The sequence below is a fragment of the Cetorhinus maximus genome, chromosome 4 (genome assembly GCF_964194155.1).
Source record: "Cetorhinus maximus chromosome 4, sCetMax3.hap1.1, whole genome shotgun sequence".
Taxonomy (NCBI): domain Eukaryota; kingdom Metazoa; phylum Chordata; class Chondrichthyes; order Lamniformes; family Cetorhinidae; genus Cetorhinus; species Cetorhinus maximus.
Genome location: NC_135882.1, coordinates 42831373 through 42856394, shown reverse-complemented (window position 1 = coordinate 42856394; position 25022 = coordinate 42831373). Strand labels below are relative to the sequence as shown.

At 43.2% G+C, this 25022-nt stretch overlaps 1 protein-coding gene across 1 annotated transcript in view; it reads left to right on the top strand.

Annotated features, from left to right (window-relative positions):
- The window catches only part of LOC144679584 (cAMP-regulated phosphoprotein 21-like), a 463756-nt gene that overhangs the window by 278067 nt on the left and 160667 nt on the right, over positions 1-25022 (top strand). Inside the window, exon 9 of the mRNA XM_078540103.1 lies at positions 23242-23392. Coding sequence (XP_078396229.1) covers positions 23242-23392 — 151 coding nt within the window. The remainder of the gene's footprint in view (positions 1-23241; positions 23393-25022) is intronic.

Sequence of the window (25022 nt, the reverse complement as noted above, 5' to 3'; positions counted from 1 at the left end):
TATAAGTTAGGAAACAAATGGGAAAGGATTAATGAATGTAGAAATGGGAAAGTTTTGGCAAATGTTTTTTCATGAAGATGGGGAGACTAAGGGGAAGTCGGAGCTTTGTACACAGCAGATTTGTTTTTTTTTGCTTAAGTTTGCTAAGTATTTTAGTCGTGCTTTTTGTTTCTCGGTTTTCAATATTCAGACACTTAAGGGGGGAGTTTTCCAGCCCCTGCCGCCAGTGGGATTTTCCAGTCCCGCCAAAGTCAATGGACTTTTGAACGGCTCGCCGCATTTACGTTGCTGCCCCCACCACAACAGGGCCATAAAATTCCCTCCTTACTGCTCAAAATTTTGACAGATGATGTGTAACTTTCACTTCGCCTCTCAAAAATGTGCCTTCTCATAATCTTTGGTGTGCTTAAGTGATCAAGTGACCATGTCAGTTTAGATCAGGTTTATTCACCAACTTTAGCCTTACAGGGTGTGAAATTCAACTTCAGGAATAGCACAAATTGGTAAACATCAGATCAACAACACAATTTATAATCCATCAGATCTCCTTTTCCATTGAAGCCATTGCTGTTTTCTGCTACTACAGAAGTCAAAGTTTAATCCCACAACTTCAAACAGTGACTAAATTAGTTGTCACTTGTAGGGGGTGGTGGTGTGTGTCAGCTTCACCACTGACTTCTGAGCGGTCCGAATTGCTCCCACTCCCTGGGTTCTAGACCTTGGACTTATTTGGGGGTTGTGACAAAGTGCAGCAGACAACTGGTTTTGGTGCAAGAAAAAAACTAGGTTTACTGAAGTCACAAATGAATTTATAACATTAGGATTACACTGAGACTATATAGACCAACAAAGTACACTTAGTTAAGAATGGGGAACACACGGCATAACGAGGGAAAATAATGCTATTAATCCTCTTACCCTTGTCCCACCCCCAAAACCTAACTAAATTGAACTAGGAGAGGTCAGGGATCATGCTCACCAACCAGCGTTACTTGACAGTTCGAAATCCAGCCAGGTAAGCCGGTTGCAGTTTTGGGGTACGCTCTTTGTGTCCTCTGGGGCCTGCCGACCCCACGTGGTCCTGGTCTGTGGAATCTGCGAAGGTTCTTCTGTTGGGTGGAGGGCACGGTTGTGGGTGGTCAATCTTCGTGGAGGGCTGCGATTGCGGCCTTGCTGTCTTCGGTTGAGCCTGCTGCCCCATGCCCCTCGCCGTGATGTTGCCAGCGGGCCTGCAAACCTCCAGACCTCCTTCCTCCGCTTGGCTTAGCTAGCTCTCCAAAAACTGATCACCCTCCCGTGTCCACTTCCCCTTCGTAACTGGTGGCCCAGTTATACTGTTTTGTCGAATTTCTTATCTCAATCCAAATCAAGGTTAATTCTTTGTCTGATTTTTTGGTGGGCTTCTTCAGGTGATTGTTGTCTCATTGTTTTTAATGGGCTCGCATGATGTTTATCATTGTCTTCCTGTCCTCGTAACTAGTCTTGAACTGAAAGCCATTGTATGTGTGGAGTATTGATGGGCTCGCATAATTGCATTGATTTCTGCCTTCCTGCCTTAGTAGTTAATAGTGATTATTTATGCATGATTTTGATGGGCTTTAGTTTTGTGTAAGATGAAGTCTTTCTCTGGGTTGATTGTTTGAAAGGGAAGAATGCGTATTCTAACTCCTCTCGTTGTCTGGTTACAGGCAACAATCCACACTGCATTCAACAAGCCCGGGCATGTCCAGTCCCAGGCCCCATGGGCCCAGCCTCCCGTTTGCAGGGTTCTACACTTAACTCAGCAGTTGGGTCCCCTGCCATAAAAGTCCAAAAGTCATATCCTTGTTGATGATATGAAAAATGTGGGAATTTTGAGAACCCTTCACACTCTCTCCAATCACCATATGGCAACACTATCTGCTTCCTTTATGGTTGACTACACCATCCTTCTCCAATGCCAGACCAGATTTGTTCAGCTGGATGGAATTATTCTCACATGAGTCCATTTTTATCTAATTATAGCCAGAGAATGATTTGCAATGGCTTCTCTTTCTGCTCCTGCACCATTAGCTTTGGTGTCCCCCAAGGATCTATCCTTGGCTCTCCCTATTTCTCATCTATGTGCTGTTCCTTGGTGACATTATCTGAAGGCACAGCGTTAGTTTTCATATGCACACTGGCGATACGCAGCTCTATTTCACCGTCACTTCTTTTGACTCTTAAACTGTTGCTAAATTATCTGACTGCTTATCTGATATCGAGTACTGAATGAGGAGTAATTTTCTCCAATTAAATAATGGGAAGACAAAAGCCATTTTGCCTACTGCAAACTCCATTCCCTTGCTACTGACTCCATCGCCCTCCCTGGCAACAATCTAATATTAAGTCAGTCTGTTCACAACCTTGATGTCACATTTGATCCCAAGATGAGTTTCTAACCTCATATTTCCACCTCCATAGCGTCACTTCACTTCAACCCTGTCTCAGCTCATCTGCTGTTCAAACCCTCATCTATGCCTTTCTTTCCTCTAGACTCAACTATTGCAACACACTCTTGGCTGGTCTCCAGACTCTAGCCATAAACTTGAGGTCATCCAAAATTCTGCTGCCCAAGACTTAACTCACAGCAAGTCCTGCTCTCCTATCACCTTTGTATTTACTGACCTACATTGGACCCCAGTCAAGAACGTCTTGATTTTAAAATTCTCATCCTTGTTTTCAACTCCCTCCATGGCCTCGCCCCTCCCCAACTCTGTAATCTTCTCCAATCACACAAGTGCACAACCTTCTGAGATATCTGCACTTCTTTAATTCTGGCCTCTTGAGCCTTTCTGATTTTAATTGCTCCACAATTTGTGGCTATGCTTTCATTTGCCTAGGCTGCAAGCCCTGGGATTCCCTCCCTATGCCTCTCCATCTTGCTTTTCTGTTTTGAGACACTTCTTAAACCAACCCCTTTGAACAAGCTTTTGGTCATCTGACCGTATATCTCCTTATATGGCTCAGTGTCATACTTTTTTAATAATACTCCTTTGAAGTGCCTCGGGATGTTTCATTATATTATAGCACTGTATAAATATAAGTTATTGTTGTTGTTTTAACAACAAATTATGTGTCATATATATGTTGGTCAAATTGTGGTTTCTTCCTACTGAAGTTTGTGATGATTCCATAAACTTATGCTTCATAACGCCAATGGTTGAGGATTTAAGACTTGCATTACTAACTCCAGCTATTGCAGATCTTAATGAGAAAACTCAACAATAATCAAAAAGCTATGTCCTTGCACTGGAGATGGGAGGGTGGTGGAGGGGAGAATTCAGTGCAGTGTGTCTTTGTTGTTTTATGCCTACCCTATGTGTTAAATTTGGGTCTGTTTCTGTAGGTCTATGATGCCTCTGTCTTACTTGTGTCAAATTCCATATCTGAACAATACACCCCTCCCTCAACCTTCAGCCCTCTGACTCTCAAAAACTGAAGCTTTCCTATGCAAGAGACCTGCTCATGTTTTTAATAACTGGCTGGGGCCTGGGATTGTACCCATGGACTGAAGGAGCCTTACCAATATTTAATAAAGGCAATAAGTCAGAACCAGCCAATTACAGGCCCATTAGTTTGACTTTGGTTATAGGCAGGCTGCCAGAAGAAATCACTAGAAATGAGTCATAAAAACAAAGAATAATTCCAGTTCAGAAGGAGGCCACTCAACCCATCAAGTTCATGCTGGCACTCTGTAGTGCAATCCAGTCAGTCCCATTCCCTGCTCTATATCCCTGTAACCCTGCAAGTTTATTTTCCTCAAGTTCCTATACAATTTCCTTTTGAAATCATTCAACACCTCCACTTCTATCACCCTTGTATGCAGCAAGTTCCTAATCATTACCACTCACTGTGTAAAAAAAGTTCTTCCTCACATCGTCCTTGCATCTATTGCCCAAAACATTAAATCTGTGTCCCCTAGTCCTTGTACCATCAGCTAATGGGAATGGCGCTTATTTGCCTATCTTATTTGAACCTGTCATAATCTTACAACCCTCTATCAAAACTCCCCTCAATCTCCAAGGAGTCTCAATTTTATTAACCAGCGTTTGATATGTTGCTTTGTAAAATTCTACCTTAGAATCCATATAGACAACATCTATCACTACAGGTTGCTAAAATTACTCATCCTGGACCATGCTGGTAAATTTCCTCTGGACCCTCTCAAGGACCTTCACACCCTTCCTAATGTGTGGTGACAAGAACTGGGCACAATGTTCTAGTTATGGCCTAACCAGAGCTTTATACAGTTTCAGCACAACTTCCTTCTTTTGTACTCAATACCTCTATTGATGAAACCTAAGATCCCATACACTTTGCTAACTCTTCTGTCATTATATCCTGCCACTTTCAAAGTTCCATGCACATGAACCTCGAGATTCCTCTGTCCCTGCTCTTTAGAACTGTGCCATTTAGAATATACTGCCTTTCTCTATCCCTTACACTTCCCTGTGTTAAATTCCATCTGCCACTTGTCTTCCTATTCTCCTCGGGCAGCATTTTCCCCCCATCGGGGGGGGAGTTGTGCGGGCGCGGGCGGGCAGATTCCCGATTGGCGCCTCCAGTCAGGGGCGTGCTGCCATTTTACGTGGGCGGGCCAATTAAGGCCCCCCCAGCATGATGTCCACCCAGAAGCATTGTGCACTCCCTGTGCGGGCAGGGGGGTGGGTGATTCCCTGAGCCGGGAGTGCGCTCTTTCGCGTTTGCGCGCGGAAGAGCACACAGATCTCCCTGAGGCAAAGTGCTGCCTCAGGGAGCTCGGCTCAAGTTTGAAAACTTTATTAAAGGGAGAAAAAAAATTCCTGACATGTCCCCTCATGTAACACGAGCAGGGACATGTCAATTACTTTTATTTAAAAATTTTGTGCACATTTTAAATCCCTCATGAAACCTCATCCTGCCCATGGATGAGGTTTCATGTTTTTTCTGAAGGCTGCCTGGGCTCTTCGCCTGCCTGTCAACCTTAAGGTTGGACAGGCAGGTCCATTAATTGGGTTAATTACTTTTTTAAAGGCCTTAAGTGGCTGTTGAATGTTTGGCGGGCACACAGCCAAGTCAGCTGCGCGCTCACCAAACTGAAAATCTAAATGCCATGGGGTGACGTTGGGACGCACGCCCGACATCACCCCACGTCATTTTATGCATCGGTTAGCGGGCCCTGCCTCCACTCGCCGATTGGAAAATGCAGCCCCTAGCCGCTCTATGTCCTGTTGCAATTGGTTGGTATCATTCTCACTGTCTGCCACATCTCCAAGTTTTGCATCATCAGTAAATGTTGAAATTTTACACTGTTTCCCAATATCCAACCTATTTTTATATATCAAGAAAAGCAGTGTTCCTAGCACTGATCCTTGGGGGACATCACTGTCTACCCATCCTCCAGTATGAAAAACAACCATTTAACATGACTCACTGTTTTCTGCCTTAAGCCAATTTTTTATCTAAGCTGAAACTGATCCTCCTATTCCATGAGCCTCAATTTCATTAACCAGCGTTTGATATGTTGCTTTGTAAAATGCTACCTTAAAATCCATATAGACAGTATCTATTGCTTTCCCTTCATCAATCTTCACTGTTATTTCATCAAAAAATACAATTAAATAAGTCAAGCACAGTTGCCTTTTTGAAATCCATGCTGGCTCTCCTTAATTAACTCAAACCTCTCGAAGTGCCTATTGATTTTTTTCCCTTGATTATTGTTTCTAAAACCTTACCCATCAGTGATGTTAAACCAACCGACCAAGACTAACTAGAAATGCCTTTACACCCTTTCTTGAATAAGGGTGTTACATTTTCCACTCTCCAACCCTGTGGCACCTCCCCCATATCTAGGGAAGTAGAAGATTATGGCAAGAATTTCCACTATATCCACTCCTACTTCCTTCAGTAACCTGGAGTGCAAGCCATCTGTCTAGGCAATTTATCCACTCTAAGCATAGCCAGTTTTTCCAGTAATTCCTTCCTATCCATTTTCACCCTATCCATTACCTCTGCCATTTCCATTTCTACCAATGTTTTGGCAACAGCCTGTTCCTCAGTAGACACCAATACAAAGTATTCATTAAGTATTCCAGCCTTGCCCTGCAGCTCTAAACATATATTATCCTCTTTGTCCCTAAAGGCCTCAATCCACCTCTTACTATCATTTACTATTTACATGCCAGTAAAAGATTTTTGGATTCCCTTTTGTGGTAACAGCAATTCTATTCTCATGTTTTCTCTTTGACAGTCTTATTTTCCTCTTCACTTCCCCTCTCAACTTATTGTATTTGGCCTGGCTCTTGCTTGATGAATTCACCTGACATGCATTATCCAATTTGTTTCATCATATTCTCTGTGTCTTTCATCATCCAAAGAGCTCTGTCTTTGGTTCCCTTAGCTTTCCTCCTTGTTGGAATGTTGCTAGCCTGTACCTGAAACATCTCCTTCTTAAAGATCACCTGCCAATCTTTGGTCCCATTTTACCCTGGCTAGAAGCCCTCTCATCCCATTGAAGGTAGCCCTCTTCCAACTTAGAAGTTTTACTTTAGACTGTTACTTGCTTTTCTCCATTACTAATCTAAACTTTATGATACAACGATCACTCTTACCCAAATGTTCCCCAACAGGCACCTGGTCCACTTGGCCTACCTCAGTCCCGAGCCACAGGTCGAGCTCCTTCCTCATTGGGCTAAGAACATACTGGTTAAGGAAGTTCTCCTGAACAAATTTTCGAAATTTCTTCCCCTCCTTACCCTTTTACTTTGTATTATCCCAATTAAAGTAATTAAATTCCCCAATATCACCTTTCTATGGCTAGATATTGTTGTGGGTGGCAGCTCCCCTGTGACGGGCAGGAAAATTGGTGGCAACCCAGCTTTAAGCTGTTTGGGGGAAGCCAGACTGGATTCTATGGCAATCAGGCAGCTAATGTGCTGCCAGCAGGGCTCTCCTCTCTCAAAGCAACAAAATGCTGCCTCCAAGAGCTGCTGGTAAATCAGAGGGCTGGCAGCTCTTCATTCTCAATGGTGTCTCCGAGAGCTGGAGCCACTGCTGGGACTGCACCCAGCCTGGAGCTGCAGGATGCACAACCCCCTCAGAACAATGTAAGTGGGTCAGGGATGCTGGTGCCAGTCAGGCAGGCCCAAGGAAGATGGTAGTTTGGGTTGGTGAGGGCAGGTTGCTGCAGTGGTGGCCATTGTTGCCAGGGGCGGGGGTGTGGGGTGGGCCACAAGCTGCTCAGTTAGGAGGGTCCACCCCCAACCCACAGGGAGGCTAGCAGGGGTCACCTGGCGATCTCTGCGCTTAGCAGAGGGCCTGCCTGATGCCGGTAAAATGCGATCGGTGGTGGGTAAAGGTCTTTACTTGGTCAGTTAAGTGGCACAATTGGCAGAAATAAAGTATTGGAGAAACTTAAGGGACTAAAGTCCGATAAACCTGCAAGGCCTGATGGCCTACACCATGGGGTTCTAAAGGAGTTAGCTGCAGAGATAGTGGGCTGAGTTTTACATGCCCCGGCACAGTTGGGGTGGGTGCCATTCCCACCACCTTCCCGCTGACCCCGAGCTCTCCCCCACAAAACAGGGGACGGGAGGGTGCCCAAATCAGCAGCCCACCCACCATATTTAAATGACCAGTTAATGGTCAATTAGACTTGTTACCAAGCCTATTGACCCTGATAATATTCTGCCCATACTATAAAACGTTTGGTGTGGGCAGCAGGGCAGGAGCGGGAAGCCCAATTTTTTTCACTGAAATGTTTAAAGGGTGGGAAGTAAGAGTGGGGTGCTCTTCAGGGGCTGCCCTTTTCCAATCGTGGCACAGCCTCCCCTTAGCTTGCCCCCCTCCTTTCCTTTCTACCTACTCCCTTCCTTAAACCCACCCCTTCCCTCCAACCCTACCCCCACTGCCCCTCTCCCTTACCTACCTAAACCCTCCCGCCCCAAGACCCTACACTTACCTGCTTTGGGGATCCAAGGCCTTGGGGTCCTCCCTTCACCAGCAGTCCCGGCAGCGGCCTCTCACGCCTTATTGGCGCTGTCAGAACTGATGGAGCTGATTGCCTGGCAGCTCCAGAAGGCAGGACTTCTGCCTCAGTGAGGGGCAAAAGTACCACTCGGCCCTCATTAATCAGCCCCGCAGCGCTTTATGGCAGGGGGTGCAGGGCAGCATGGAGCATGTGGGTTCCACGCCGTTGTGGTTTCTGCACCCCTTTCCCGTGTATTATTCAGCCCAGTGGAAGTGCTGGCTATGATTTTCCAAAATTCCTTAGATTCGGGAACAGTCCCACTAGGTTGGAAGTTGGCAAACGTTACACACCATTTTTCAAGAAAGAAGGGAGAGAGAAAACAGTGAATTACAGGCCAGTTACCCTAACATCAGTTTTGGAAAAAATACTGGAATCTATTATTAAGGAAGTCTTAACAATGAACTTAGAAAAGCACAGTATGATTAGAACAAGTTTTCTTAAAGGGAAACCCTGTTTAACAAATTTATTAAAGCTTTCGAGGATGTAACTTGTAGGTTAGATAATGGGGAACCAGTAGATGTAATATACCTGGATTTCCAAAAGGTATTCAATAAAATGTCACACAAAAGATTAATGGGCAAGATAAGGGCTGATGGAGTTGGGGGTGATATATTAGCACGAATAGAGGATTGGTTAATGGCTAGAACATAGAGACTGGGCATAAACAGGACTTTTTCAAGTTGGTAGGCAGTGAATACTGGAGTGCCGCAAGGATCAGTGCTGGGGCCTCAGCTATTTACAATCTATATTAATGACTTAGATAAAGAGACACAGAGTAATGTACCTAACTTGCTGATGATACCAAGCTAGGTGGAATTAAGATGAACTTAACTGTGGGAAGGACACAGAGCAGCTACAAAGAGATATAGACACATTAAGTGAGTGGATAACAAGATGGCAGATGGAGCATAGCATAGGAAAATGTGAAGTTATTCACTTTGGTCATAAGAATGAAGAAGCAGAATATGTTTTAAAAGGCGAGAAACTTGTAAGTGTTGATGTTCAAAGAGCCTTGGGTGTGCTCCTACAAGGAATGCAGAAAGTTAGCATGTAAGTACAGCACCAATTAGGAAGGCAATTTTTTTTGCAAGGGGATTGGAGTACAGGAATATAGATATATTGCTAGAGTTGCACAAGTTTTTGGTGAGACTGCACCTGGGATGCTGTGTGCAGTTTTGGTGTCCATATTTAAGAAAGGATATACTTGCATTGGAGACAGTACAATGAAGGTTCACTAAATTGGTCCCTTGGATGAGGGGGTTGTCCTATGATGAGAGGCTAAGTAAATTGGGCTTATACTCTATGGAGTTTAGAAGAATGCGAGGCGATCTCATTGAAATCTACAAAATCCTGAAGAGGCTTGATAGGGTGAATGCTGAAAGATTGGTCGGGGAACCTAAAATATAGCGACACAGTCTCAGGATCATGTAGGACAGAGACAAAGAGAAACAACTTCACTCAGAAGGTGAATCTTTGGAATTCTTTACCCTAGAAAGTTGTGGATGCTCCATCATTGAATACATTTAAGGCTGGGATTGACAGGTTTTGGTCTCTCAGGGATTAAGGGATATGGAGAGCGGGTGGGAAAATGGAGTTGAAACCCAAGATCAGCCACGATCATATTGAATGGTGGAGCAGGCTCGATGGGCCATGTAGCCTAATCCTGCTCCTATTTCTTGTGTTCTTGTGTTCTTTGGGCAGGAGGGTAATCCTCCACCTCCCAGTCGCTGGCAGAATGCCGTGGCAGCGAGCAGGCAACGAGCAGGCCCCATAAAATTCAGCCCGATAGCTCTTGCACACCTCTGTGATTTTCCTGCAGGTTTGCTGCTCTACCTCACTCTTACTATTTGGAAGCCCATAGAATAGTCCCAGTAATGTGAGCAGACCCAGACTTGTTGAGGCGCAACTCGACCCTTTTGAATTGGCATTTCCTGCCCCAGAACTGGTTCCAATATCCCATGAATCTGAAGACTTCTCTCCTGCACCATGCCTCAAGCCATGCATTGACCCTCCCTATCTTCCTATTTCTATTTTCACTAATGTGTGGTACTGGGAGTAATGCAGAGATTGCTACTTTCCAGGTCCTACTTTTAAACTTCCTCCCCTCCTGAAAATGTGACCATAACTCCTGTGTACCTGCTGCCCTCTGACTTTATTCCTTGATTTTTTTTTTTGGAAAACTCTGGACGGTCTGCACTCAGCTCCCGCTCTGATTTTTCAGCCGCCACTGCTACTGCCTCCAGCCTGAGAACAGAACAGGTTAAGGAATCTGAAAAAGGAAGTCCAGCTTAACATTGGTTAAAATTGGTTGAATTTTTTGAGGCAGTTATAAATTTTGGAAACCCAGTGGACATTGTGAATCACCACTTTCAAAAAGCGTTTGGCAAAGCGCTGCACAAGCGGCTACTAAGCAAGGTTGAACTTTGTTATATTGCTGGGTATATATTGGGCTGGATAAGAAGTTTACTGCATTCCTGGGCAGAGGATATTTATTAATTCTAGAGGTGCTGTGGATCTGGTCATTAGTGGAGTCCGACAGGCATCCGTGTTCGGGTTAGGACTGTTGCTCTTCATCTTATTTACTGATGAACTTGGTGGGTTTTTTTTATTTGTTCACAGATGTGGGCATCGCTGGGAAGGCCACTAGCCATCCCAAATAACCCCTTGAGAAGGTGGTGTAAGCTGCCTTCTTGAATACGATTGAGAGGCTTGGTAGGCCATTTCAGAGGGATGTTAAGAATCAACCGTGTTGCTCAAAGTCTGGAGTCACATGTAGTCTGGGTAAAGATGGCAGACATTTTTCCCCTGACAAACATTAATAAACCAGCTGGATTTTTACAACAATCCAATTGTTTCATAGTCATCATTATTGATACGAGCTTTTTAATTCCCCATTTATTTAATTGCATTTAAATTTCCCAATAGCCAAGATGGGATTTGATCTCATGCTTCCAGGTCATTAGTGCAGACCTCTGAATTGCTAGCTCACTAACATAACCACCATGCTACTGTGATTGTAGCGCATAAGTTATTGAAGGTTCATGACAAGTGCTATGAGGTTATTGCGACCGTTAGTAGGATATTAAGATGTGAGCTCATAAGATCATAAGGAGTAGGCCACTTGGCCCATCAAGCTTGGTGCACCATTCAGTAAGATCATGGCTGATCTTATTGTGGCCTTAACTCTAGTTTCCTGCCTGCCCTTTACTCCCTTGTAGATCCTGTGCTAGCAAGTGATTTGAATGCCTCCCTCACTGATGCCCCAGCATTATAGAGTAACAAAGTGCTCCATTGCACTCACTGTGTTGACATTGCCACTGTCACTGTCAAGAAGCCAGCTCCTGCTGTCGGCATAAGCACCAAACTCCTCCTTTCCCATACTCAATATACTGACTTCACCACTGGGGTCAAACAGATTTACACCTCTAAGCGCAGCACCTTCCAATCTACCAAAAGCAATATCCAACTCCAAATGTTCAGCAACCTAACCCAATATATTAATCAAATATATTTGTTGTAATATGCTTATAAGGGCTAGCAGCATGCCATCACTGGAAGGAACCTGTGTCATGTGATCCAGTCTCAGCTTCACTTTGGCCTGTGAGCAGAACACAGCACACATAGCTCTGCTGCTGATGTCTTCAAGCTTTATACCTTTGTGTAAATGTTCTCATGTACCTAGTCTCAATAAATGAATACACAACGTGTTTACCCAATCCCTTTTGAGGATTGGTGCCTTTATATTATTATAAAAACACAACATGGAGTTCAGCGGTGGCCAGACAGCATGGCAGCAAGATTGAGTACAGCTATGACATGGTGAACAGCCTTAGACCATGCTCTATGGCATGAAATGACCCTTGACATTTTGGTCAGACCGCAACAATGCTGCAGTGTCAGATAGTGTTGAAATTGTAGCATGGTGACCGCGTAGAAAAGCTTTGAAGACACAGTGCAGAGATAGTGCTCAAATAAAAAGCTGGTAAGCAGACGGATCCCACATGGTGAGATTGCAGCACCTAGCCTGTCAGTTCTGTGAGTGGGACAGCGCGACAAGAGGACCAGCACCAGGGTAGCTCAGTTGGGACAGGCAAGTGACCAGGGCGTGGGCCAGATCAATAACAAGTGAGAGTCAAAAGAAAAGAAAAACAAAGTCATCATAAAGATCAGGCCAGAGGAGGTTGTGATTATTAAGGATGTCTTCTGGGGTTTTGGAACAATAAATTGAATAAAACAAGGAAGAAGATCAAAGGAATATTGTCAAAATATCCACATAATTTCCCAGTTTGAGTTGGGATGCAGCTGACCTACTATCTGAATTTAAAGGGGAGAACTTTCTCCCCGTCGGGGGGCTGAGCGGGAGCGGGCATGGGTGGGCGTGCAGCCGATCACCACCCATGATCAACTGCGCGCCGCCATTTTACATGGGCAGGCCTTAATTGAGCTTTTTACTCCCTGTGCGGGCAGGGGAAGGAGGCACGTGAAAGAGTGCAGAAATCTCCCTGAGGCACAGAGCTGCCTCAGGAGATTAGTTTGATTTTTAACAATTTAAATGAAGTGAAAAAAAATTTAAGACGTCCCCTCATGTGACAGTGTCACATGAGCTGGGACATGCCTATGAACTTTATTAAAGATTTTTATTAAAGTTTAAAAACCTTCATGAAATCTCATCCCACCTGTGGATGAGGTTTCAGGATAAATGCGAAGGCCACCTGGGCTCTTCGCTTGCCCGCCAACCTTAAGGTTGGACAGGCAGCTCAGTTAATTATTTTAATTGGAATTTAAATGGCCTTAATAGGCCTTTGACAGTTCGGCAGGCACGCAGCTGACTCCGGTGCATGCCCGCTGAACTGATGATCTGAATGCCGCACGGTGACATCAGGACGCACGCCCGACATCACCATGTGGCATTTTACGCGTTGGGGAGTGGGGCCCGCCCCGGCTCACCGACCCGAAGATTCTGGCTAAAATGTTTAAACAGTATACAGAGCTATAGTTTCTTGATTCAGGTGTATCGGAACCAGACAAGCAAGCCATAAGAATTTATCTAGCAAGTGGGAATGAATGTCTACAATGTCTGAACGTGTTGGGATTAACAGCAGCAGAGCTGTGTGTGCTGTGTTCTGCTCACGGACCGAAGTGAAACCGAGACTGGATTACATGACACACTTCCCTTCTAGTGATGGCATGCTGCTATTCCTTAAAGGCACATTACAACAATATTAATCCTCATTGCCAATGTCGGATCGCCCAATGATGTCACCGTTCAAGTTTGAGATTTAACCTGATTCACTGTCTTTTTTCCACTATTGCCAAGACAATTAAATACAAAAGAAGAAACATAACCCTTTGTCTAGAATGCCATGCCTAGTTTTAATCCTCCTACGTGATGGGGGATCTAGAAATACTGGAAAATGTTCAAAGTAGGACCTCTAAATTCATATCCAGCTTAAGAGTCCTTGATTATCAAATTTGTCAAGAATTGGATCGTTTTATTTTGTGGAGATGTGAATGAAGTCTTTAAACTTATGGAAGGATTGGACTCATACTGAGCTAGGTATGTTAGGAAGGACCAAGAGACATTGGTATGTTACAAAAGCAAAAACAGGATTAAACACTACAAGGTACTTTATTTTTGCGAATTGTCAACCGAAAAATTCAAAAGGGAGCTGGATGAGCTCCTGAGAATGACAAACATCTACCTATAGAAGGTGTGTTGCTAGAAGTTGTGTCATCCAGTCTCCCAGAGCTTGCTTGATTCCCTGGAGATTGGAGAGAATTTTTTGCGGAGTATTTCCTAAACTGGTCTAAGTTTACATTGAGGTGATGGTGTGCAGAGGTTGACCTGTGCTGGGATGTGTTGGGCTTGATGAGTCAGTTTGTTTAACATGATTATTCCCCATCAAACTGTCTCAATTCTATTTACTTTTATTTCTCATCCCATAGTTTTTCCAACATGAAAAAATGTGTACAGATGTCTGCTTACTTTGCTACATCACTAGCGATAAGCAAAAAACTGGAACACGGTAATTTGCTCTCTCTCTCTCTCTCTCTCTCCTTCCAATACCAATTCTGTTTAGCCTCAGCTGTCTTCAGAATTCTGCAATCCTGCAGGATCAATTGGGAAATAGAGAAGGGAAATCTTCATTTGATAGATGAGTCATCAGAAATACAGCACCATTTATTGCTTGTGTTCCACAGGGGAACACTTTACTTTGATAAGGTTATGGGGTGAGGAGAGGTGAGCATCAGGGGGAGTCAACAGTACCAAAATAGCAATGTAAATGCTTCCATTTATGAAGTGCCTTTGATGACCTTGGGTTGCCCCAGATCATTTCACAGACAATTATTTTTAAAGCAATGGGCAGAATTTTGCCCTCGGATGGCGGGCAGGCCCCACTAGCTCGGCGGTGTGTGGACAGCCGACCCCCGCCACTGAAACGGGGCCCACCGCCATTTTAAGTGGGCCAATTAAGGTCCGCTCAGCGGCAGCCCCAACAGGAAGCGCTATGCATTTCCTGTGCAGGGGGGGAGGGATTCCCCATCTGTCAACGTGCGCTCTTTCACGCATGCGTGTGAAAGAGCGCACTGCTCCCTGAGGCAAAGTGCTGCCTCAGGGAGACTCGTGACAGGTAAGTTAAGTGTAAAAATAGAAACGTTAAAAAATTATTAACATGTCCACCTCATATGACAATGTCACACGAGATGGGACATGTTAATAAAGAACAGATAAACTTTATTACTTTTTTACAAAACGGACATGAAACTTCATCCCGCCTTAACTAGCCTGTCAATGGCCTGATTTCGCTGTCCGCCCACCTTCCTAAAAATTTAAAGGGACCGGGATGACATCGGGGATTCCTCCAGTGTCATTTTCCCCTCGGCGAGTGGGCCCCGCCCCCAAATCGCCAAGGGGAAAATCCTGGCCATGTCTGCTATTTTGTAGGCAACCTTTTTATTCTTTCATGGGATGTGGGCATTTCTGGCAGGATGTGCCCATCCCTAATTGAACTTGGACTGAGTAGTTTGCTAAGCCATTTCTGAGGGCAGTTAAGAGTCAACCAGATTGCTGTGGGTTTGGAGTCACATGTAGGACAGACCAGGTAAGGACAGCAGATTTCCTTCCCTCACAGACATTAGCAAACCACATGAGCTTTTACAACAATCAATGATAGTTTTATGGTCACCATTACTAAGACTAGCTAGCTTCATAATTCCGGATTTATTAATTGAATTTAAATTCCACCAGCTGCCTTGGTGGGATTTGAACCTGGTGTCACCAGAGCATTAGCTCAGGCTTCTAGATTACTATTCCAGTGACATTACCACTACGCCAGTTTTTCCAGCAATTTCTGTTTTTGTTTCACAAGAAATAAGAGCAGGAGTAGACCATTCAGTCTATTGAGCCTTAACTCCAGTTTCCTGTCTGTCCCCAATAACCCTTTGACTCCCTTGTCAAGCAAAAATCTGTCCAACTCAGCCTTGAATAGATTCAATGACCCAGCCTCAACTGCTCTCTGAGGAAGAGAATTCCAAAGACTAGCAACACTCTGAGAGAAGAAATTCCTCCTCATCTCCATCTTAAATGGGAGACCCCTTATTTTTAAACTGAGCCCCCAGTTCTAGATTCCCCCACAAGGAAGCATCCTCTCAGCATCTATCCTGTCAAGCCCCCTCAGAATCTGTTTTGTATCAATAAGATCACCCCTCATTCTTCTAAACTCCAATGAGTATAGGCTCAACCTTTCCTCATAAGACAAATCCCTCATCCCAGCCTAGTGAACCTTTTCTGGACTGCTTCCAATGAAAGTACATCTCTCCTTAAGTAAGGTGACCAAAACTGTACCAAAGATGTGGTCTTGCCAAAGTCCTGCAGTTGTATCAAAACATCCTTACTTTTATACTCCATCCTATATGGTGTGGTTACTGCCAGGAGGCCTATAAACCACTCCAGCAGTGACTTCTTTCCTTTGCCAATTCTTCTCCCAACCCAAACTGATTCTACATTTTGATCCTCTGAACCAAGGTCATTTCTCACTACTGTACTGACCCTAGCCTTTATTAAAAGAGTCACCCACCACCTCTTCCTTTTTTCCTGCCCTTCCAAAATGTTAAATGCCCTTGAATATTTTAGTCCCAACCACTTTGCAATCATGTCTCTATAATGGCTATCATATCATACTCATTTGTTTCTATTGGTGCTATCAATTCATCCATCTTACTATGAATGCTGTCTGCATTTAGATAAAGAACCTTTAATTCTGTCTTTTTACCATTTTTCCCTAGTCTGACCTTATTTGTTGGTGTACTCTTATGTTTGCATGCCCTTTCCCTTCCTGTCACTCTCTGGTTATCATTACCTGCAGCGCTACCCTATACTATCGACTTGTCCTTTCTCTTTAACTTTCCAAATCTACCCTCATGCAAACCCTCCCCATGACCCCCCGTGACCCTCACCAGCACTATTTAGTTTAAAGCCCTCTGTACAGCCCTAGTTATGTGATTTGCCAGGAGATTGGACCCAGCACAGTGAAGGCCGTCCCAATCGTACAGCTCCCTCTTTCCCTAGTACTGCTGTCAGTGACCCATGAATCAAAAGCCATTTCTCCCACATCAATCTTTGAGCCATGCATTCAGCTTTCTGTTCTTACTTACCCTATTCCAATTTACTCATGGCTCAGTAGTAATTCAGAGAATATTACCTTTGTGGTTCTGCTTTTTAATTTGACTCCTAGCTGCTCATACTCACTGAACAGAAGCTCTTTCTTTGCCTACCTAGGTTGTGGAACATATGGAATGCAATGACTGGACCCTTGCCCTCCCACTCCAAGTTCCTCTCCAACCCTGAGGAAATGTCCTTAACCTTGGCACCAGGCAGGCAACACAGCCTCAGAGCTCACATTCCTGGCTGCAAAGATCAGTGTCCATCCCCCTCACGATACAGTCCCCAATGACAACTACATTCCTTTTAGCTCCCACCACTTGAGTGGCCCCGTGCAGCACGGTGCTGTGGTCAGTTTGCTCATCCTTCCTGCAGTCCCTGCTCTCATCCACAAAGCTGCAAGAACCTCAAACTTGTTGGACAATTGCAGGGGCTGAGGCTCCTCCATTGCTCCAATTTGGATCCCCATACTTGCCTCCTTTACAGTCTTACCACAGACTAAATCTGAAGTACCCAGCCTAAGGGAAGAGGCTGCTTTCTAGAACAATGTGCCCAGGGAACTTTCCCCTCTCTGATGTATGGCAATGCCCAAGGCTCAGACTACAACTCATCAACTCAGATACAAAGTTCCTCAAGCTACTGACATTTACTGCAGATGTGGTTGCAGTGGATTTTACGGGTATCCAGCTTTTCCCACATGTTACAGCTGCAACACATCACCTGCCCTGTCATCTTTATTTTGTTTTATTTAACTAATTAGTTATTGTGGAGTTTAACTAGCTATGCTATAAGTTTAATATAGTACTTATATCTCACCAGTATCCATTTAAACTACTGCCCCAGTTTAGCGGGGGAAAAGACTCAAAACTCACCCACACCCACCTGTGCACCTACTTAATGGGGAGAATTTTCTCCCCATCAGGGGGGTTGCATGGGGGCGGGGGTGGGGGGCGCTCAGCCGATCGGCTGGGCACCGCCATTTTACATGGGTGGGCCAATTAAGGCCCACCCAGCATGATGTGTGCCCGGAAGCGCTGTGTGCTCCCTGTGCGGGCGGGTAGTTGCCTGATCCGGGAGTGTGCTCTTTCGCACGCAGTGCAGATATCTCCCTGTGGCACAGAGGTGCCTCAGGGAGATTAATTTTAAGTTTAAACAGTTTGATAAAGTGTTGTAAAAATTTTTATGACATGTCCCATGCATTAATTTTAATAAAAATGTTTCTGAAAATTTTAAATCATTCATGAAACCTCATCTCGCCTGTGGATGAGGTTCCATGAAAAATGCGAAGGCTGCCTGGCTTTTTGCCTGCCCGCCAGCCTTAAGGTTGGACGGGCAGCTCAGCTGATTGCCTTAATTGCTTTTTAACAGGCCTTAATAGGCTTTTGACAGTTCGGCGGGCGTACAGCCGATTCGGCTGCACACCCACCAAACAGAAAATCAAAAAGATGCGTGGTGATGTTGGGACGCATGCTCAACGTCATTTTACGCCTTGGCGAGCGGGCCCCACCCCTGCTCGCCGAGCCGAAGATTCCGCCCAATCCCCCCAGGCCTCAGCTCTCAGATTTCGCTGTCTTCAGCTCCCTTTCATAGACCACTCCTTTTTTGTAAAGGCCAGAAAAGCACCTCCTCCCTCTCTGCATCAAATTCCCTTACCAAATTCCTGGATTTCATCACTTGCTCACACTGCATTCAGTCTGCAGATGCCACCTTCATGTGCCTTACTTCATGCTCGTATGGCTTTATATTGTTTGGAATCATCTTGTTCACCTTTGCAGCCAGCATTGTTCACAGTAAATTCAATGATTTAACCACAGAAATTCACTTTTCTTTTACATTAGAGGCCATATGATATGTTTCAAGGATGTCTTTTGGCTTGATTGTTTTTCTGTCATTATCTAACTAAATATGGGCACTGCTGCCTGGGACCGGATTTTATGGCCCCATTTTGGAATTGCACAGAGTCGGGAATCAGAAAAAAAGTGGCCATTGTGTGGTGAAGGCAGACGTCTCAGAATCACACAGTGCAGAAGAGGCCCTTCGGCCCATCGAGCTGCACCGACACATGAGAAACACTCCATTCCAGTCTTTGGCTATTTTCAGCAGAGCGAGAAAGGGAGTGGGTCGGAAACCCCACTCGCTATTGTTTGCAAGTTGTCATATCCATTGTAGAATGGGCATTTCAAAAACTGCAATTTTCAATGAGATTGCCATGTTTTAGGAGCTTTCTGAGCCATGGGTTGGGGGTATGAAGGGTGTAAAAGGTGAGTTAAAGTGGTGTTGCTTCCTTTACAGTTCAACGTGAACTACTGTAACCTGGGTTAGCTCTATATATACTAGAGTAAGTGATGACAGCTGTGTGGCTGGAAAGGTAAATGACCATTTGATAATCTGTTTGCCATGTAGTTACTTCTGACAACTAGCAAAGTATCAAATGAAGAACAACATTGTAAAAGTGGAAAACTCTTCAGATGGATTTGAATAGATTATCCACAGGATAAATGGCTATTCTGCATTGTACAATATTGAAAAACTAGCCCAGTGTGAGCTCAATAGCTAATTGTTAAAACTCTACCAATGCTTGTCCTTTATATTTTTGCAGAAGAGCTTTGCCATCTGCTTGGCTGCTTGAAAGCTGTGACAGATATAGAAACTATTGTCTGCCTTCAAAAGCACTAATGGATTCTACACTGTAAGGGTTGTTTATACAGTTGTACAGGGAATGAGAGTTTGATGGTTTGGCTGCTTTCAAAGATAATAATGGATTCTACACTGTAGGGTTTTTTTTATGCAGCTGACCAAGGGAGTGTGAATTTGATGGCTTTGACAGATATATGAGCTTCTGAAGAGATGAATGGTTTTAAGTGCCTATTAAAGTGATGTTTGTTTATTTTTACAAATGTATGAGCTTTGGAAGAGCATAATGTATTTTTTTAAATGCCTATTCAAGTGATACTTGTTTATTTGGACACATTTATAAGATTCTGAAGATGATATTAGGGTTTTAAGTGCCTTTGCAAGTAATCTTTGTTTATTTTGACAGATTTATGAGGTTTTCACAGACTTACAAATGTTATTATAGGGCTTGTGCGTTCTGTTTATAAGGTGGATACTAGCTGAGTGGGGAGGGTGTGAGAGAAGGAAAAGGGCATAAAGGGTGTAGGGGAGATAAGGTGTGAGGGGATAAGGGGGTATTTGGGCTGAGGGGGATAGATGGATGAAGGGGGGTGGGGGAGATGAAGGGGGCAGGGGGATGAGGAGGTAGGGAGGTTAAGGGGGTGAGGCTGAGGAGGCCCATGCACTGATCTGAAGAACTGAGGCAAAGTTTCTATGCATGGAGGCACGCCTTTTAACCTGGCTGCTTCAGCAACAGCCTGTCTTCATCTCCCAACTTCAGGCTGTCATGCCCTCCAGGATATGAAAATTGAGCCTGCCAGCAGTGCTTGGACAGAGGCGGGATCACGATGTCAGGAAAATTCCTGATTCCCAATTCTCGCCTCCATGATGAAACTCCAGCCCGAGGTGTCTATTTTCTTTGCAGTAACTAGCTAAAATTTAGATCTCTTCTTCATAGCCATTACTTGTTTTCCATGTAAGTATCGTCAGTCTGGGCATAACAGTCTTGGCCTCCATTATGTATGGATATCTGTAAGCAAATTATATTAAATTCAACTGAAACGAATTGAGTGGGAGCAGCTAGTAATGCACACTTCAGATCACCCTATCAGGTTTCAAATGGGGCAACTGCAATGATGCACATGCAAATATCTTAAACATTACCACCAATCATTGCCATTTGGTAAAAATATTGAGGACAAACTGATATCATTTTAATGCAATGTTAGAAATGAACTTAAGATTTAAGATTTCTTTCTATGGAAACCTTTAGAAACTTTGGGGCTAATTTGAACACTTGGCAATGTTGGATTGGCCACCAGTTCCACAGCTCTCTTGGTGTTTGTTTTTATTGAAGCTGATGGAAAGAAAAATTGGGGGAAGTATATAATGGATGAGCGGTCTATGTTACTCATTTTATACTATTGCCAAAGCTCAAATTACCCTCTTTGCTTCATAATGCAAAAGCTTTTGTTGATTCAAACATTTTGCTGAATGCTAGCATGAAAATATTTGGCTGTGGGACAATACTCAGTAACTCTGAAAAGAGAAAATGTAATAACTCCAGAATATACTCTAGAATAGAGATTTTCTATTAAATTCCTCAGTGAGTTTTGTATTGCTAAGCACTAAAAAGCTAACTGGATCTTTTTATACATAATGCAACCAGCTTGTCACTTTAATTCATTATTATAATTAAAATGCCAGGTGTATCATGATTATTTTATTTTATTTTGTCTAGCATTACAATACTCATCAGAAATATACATTAAAAATTGCTTGTATTTGGAGCATTATTGCAGTTTGCACTTGTTAACCTTAAGCTTCTACAAGAGTCAAGACATGGCCTCTACATTGCACATTTCCTACAACAGTGCTGCATCTGACTCTAAAAGATGTGGAGAGGAAGGATTTGTGTCACTTCATACTTCCTTAAGGAAAATATCCGTACAAGAGTTGCATTGAAAGTCTAGTGCATTAGGAATATTAAGACCTACCATGTCCCAAAATGTTATAACTGTTCACAGAAGTTTGAAGCCATTATGAACATATTTTTCAAAAGTGATGTGGTTTGATTTAATTAATTGTTATACACTGTCCTTCAAGGCTGCAATGTATTATTAGCATAATGAAATTGTGCAAAATGTGTCTATATTGTACAATTATTTTCTGTTATACCTCAAAACATGCCCTTTGTTGCTATGCAACCAAGAAGCTGTAATTCTTTGCATTTTCAACTCACTTTCATCCTGTACTGTTTTATCAAACATGCTGCAAAGCTTTAAGGGAGGAGGCTGCCTAACAAAAGGAAGGATTGCTTATGATGTCGCTACTTTTCTCTGCAAGATTTTCTTCACCTCAGTCCTCAAAAGGAGGAAATAGTAACACTGAAACAATTGCAGGCTGAGAGGCATTAACCCCAGTTCAGAAGCATTCCAGCTATATGGAGAGGACTTTGGATAACTAAAAATACTGAACAAAAGGCAACAATGTATCCTATAATTCATATACTTTTCATAGCGGAATTATGATTCTAAATATTCTGCCTTAGTGTCAGCAAAGCTTTAACTGTTCTATAATGCATGTGCTTTCCAGATGTCGGTATCACATCAAATATAAGCATTTGAGGACATAAACTTAAGACTGCCATGGGCTGAACATTGTTTCTGAAATCTATATGGACCAAGGATTCTGGAACAAGAAGTCAAGCAATCTTAATTGAGAACACTGTTTTGGGGACAGGAGAAGGGACAGGAGGGAAGAAATGCTACATTCTAGTTCTGTTATTTTTAAGAAGCTGGATGCATTAACCTGATGGTGTGCGTATTTATTCACTGTTGAAGGACCGGACGATTTAAATTAAAACCGAACCTGTGCTGGCCTTTATACCTGGGCAAATTGCCAGTCTTGTTGCCAAAGTTTAGGTGGATTGAGGTGCTTGGTTAAAGGAAGAGGAGAGGAGGACTTAACTGTACATCACAATATCTGCTGACAGCAGAGCCAGGAATGACTGAAGTAATCAAAACCACCCAACCCTCCTAGGGGAGGGAGGGGGAAGGGGTGAAACAATGGGGGAAACATTTTTGTTTCAAAACTGAAGAAAAAGACTGAAAATCATCATGTGCATGACATTGTTTTGGTCAATTGCAGCTTGCTACAACCAGCTTTTAACCACAGGACATATTTCCATGAACTGTGGAGCTAACGCTTTCGACCGTACAGAAACCCAGTTTCCACTCTCCATATTATAAGGTTAATACTTGTAACAATGAGGATTATTGGTGACATTTTCCATTAAGGTCTCCATTATATCAATATTAAATTTGCAATTGTTTGGATTATTGTACGTTCAAAATATATTGAAGGAACTTTGTGCTTACTTTATGATATCAGTGTTTTGAGATAAAATGTGCTTTGTTGTTCCAAAGACCAAGTGTTTGAGAACATTTTGCTAGCTTTTATTGTGAACATTTGTACACCCTTTGTGATTTTTGACTTGGATATTAATTGATAATGTGGAATAATTGTCTTTGTACTGGCCATCAATCTCGGTTTATATAAACGCTAAAGGAGTATGCTGTCTATACTGCTGTCTGCCATTCATTCCCATTTCTGTTGGTGAGATGATGTAATTTGAGTATTGCTTGTAAAAGACGGATACTGCAAATTGCAAGTGTTATGATCAAACACTTGTTTCCATGAAAGATAATCTTGTGTTATAAAATTTATTTCAAATTGTGAACATTTGTCATGATTATTTTTAGCTGAGGAAGACACTTAATACTGTCCATTTCAAATTGTGCAATAATGATAATTCTTTAGAAGGTGGCAAAGTGGACAACCTATCGATTAACAATTAATTGCAAATAATAGCAACATAACCAGTTATTTTACAGATGAAAGGAATTATTATTTCTTAGTAATTTTTGTATTGCAGGATTCAATTCAGCTGCAGCTCACCAGCTCTCCAAGTTTTCAAGATGATGATAAAACTAATAAGGAGGAATTGGAGAAAGAAAAGGACAAGGATAAAAACAGAGAAAAAGAGAAAACTAATGAGAAACCTAAAATAAGAATGTTGTCAAAAGGTATGAATTTGCAATCAACCCTCTCATTACTCAATGAAAAATAGTAGGTGCAGGAGTTCTACCTACTCTGTCTACTCGCCAATCTGTGATGCGCAAAATGACTTAAAACGGTTGTGTTCAAGGAATGGTTAAGACTGACCTTATGGTAATTGTGATAGTCTATAAAAGCTGATCTTAAGGAGATGTGAGGTTTGATGTATTGTATTTGACTTTAATTCATATAAAACCTGCATTATCCAACAATGGTGAATTTAAAGAAGACACCATAATTGTGAGCAAATTGCTTTTGTTGGTAGTCCTTAGCCATAACCCTGAGAACATGTACGGTAACCTACAAGAAACAATTCACATATTTTAATGCAAAGCCAATGGTATGCTTTACAAGAAATGATACTGAGATTGTCAGGGAGTCATCTATTCCATAAATTCATACCAGAGTATTGATCACGGTCACAACCCTAAGCTGCAATGTAATTCTACATTTTCACATTTCAAACCAATATATTTGCTTTTGAAAAGTAAACAGAAGCACTTTAATGGATTAATTTATCCATAAGTTGCATTCTAAGGTTATTGAAAGGTTTAATATTAAGGTCAATGACAAATTCTTCACCCCAAACTGAAATTCAACTAGTGAAATAAACAAGTCACAACATCACATCCGTTTTGCTGTGCTTCCTTAAAACTTACCTTGACAATCACAGAATCACACAGTGCAGAAGAGGCCCTTCGGCCCATCGAGTCTGCACCGACACGTGAGAAACACCTGACCTATCTACCTAATCCCATTTACCAGCACTTGGCCCATAGCCTTGAATGTTATGACGTGTCAAGTGCTCATTCAGGTACTTTTTAAAGGATGTGAGGCAACCCGCCTCCACCACCCTCCCAGGCAGCGCATTCCAGACCGTCATCACCCTCTGGGTAAAAAGGTTTTTCCTCAAGTCCCCCCTAAACCTCCTGCCCCTCACCTTGAACTTATGTCCCCTCGTGACTGACCCTTCAACTAAGGGGAACAGCTGCTCCCTATCCACCCTGTCCATGCCCCTCATAACCTTGCATACCTCGATCAGGTCACCCCTCAGTCTTCTCTGCTCCAAAGAGAACAACCCAAGTCTATCCAACCTCTCTTCATAACTTAAATGTTTCATCCCAGGCAACATCCTGGTGAATCTCCTCTGCATCCCCTCCAGTGCAATCACATCCTTCCTATAATGTGGCGACCAGAACTGCACACAGTACTCCAGCTGTGGCCTCACCAAGGTTCTATACAATTCCAACATGACCTCCCTACTTTTGTAATCTATGCCTCGATTGATAAAGGCAAGTGTCCCAAATGCCTTTTTTGCCACCCCACTAACCATGCCCCTCCGTCTTCAGAGATCTATGGACACACACGCCAAGGTCCCTTTGTTCCTTAGAACTTCCTAGTGTCATGCCGTTCATTGAATACAATGGTTATAGAAGAACTAAGATAAACATGTTGAGTCATCCTTCAATATTAAACAGTTGGAAAACAGCAAGTCTAAGGGCAGCATATTATGAGGGGGAGGACAGATCCACCATTCTCCCCCACCTCTCCCTCTCAACCCCTGGAAGTAAAGCGGGCATGGAGCTGATCCACTCCATG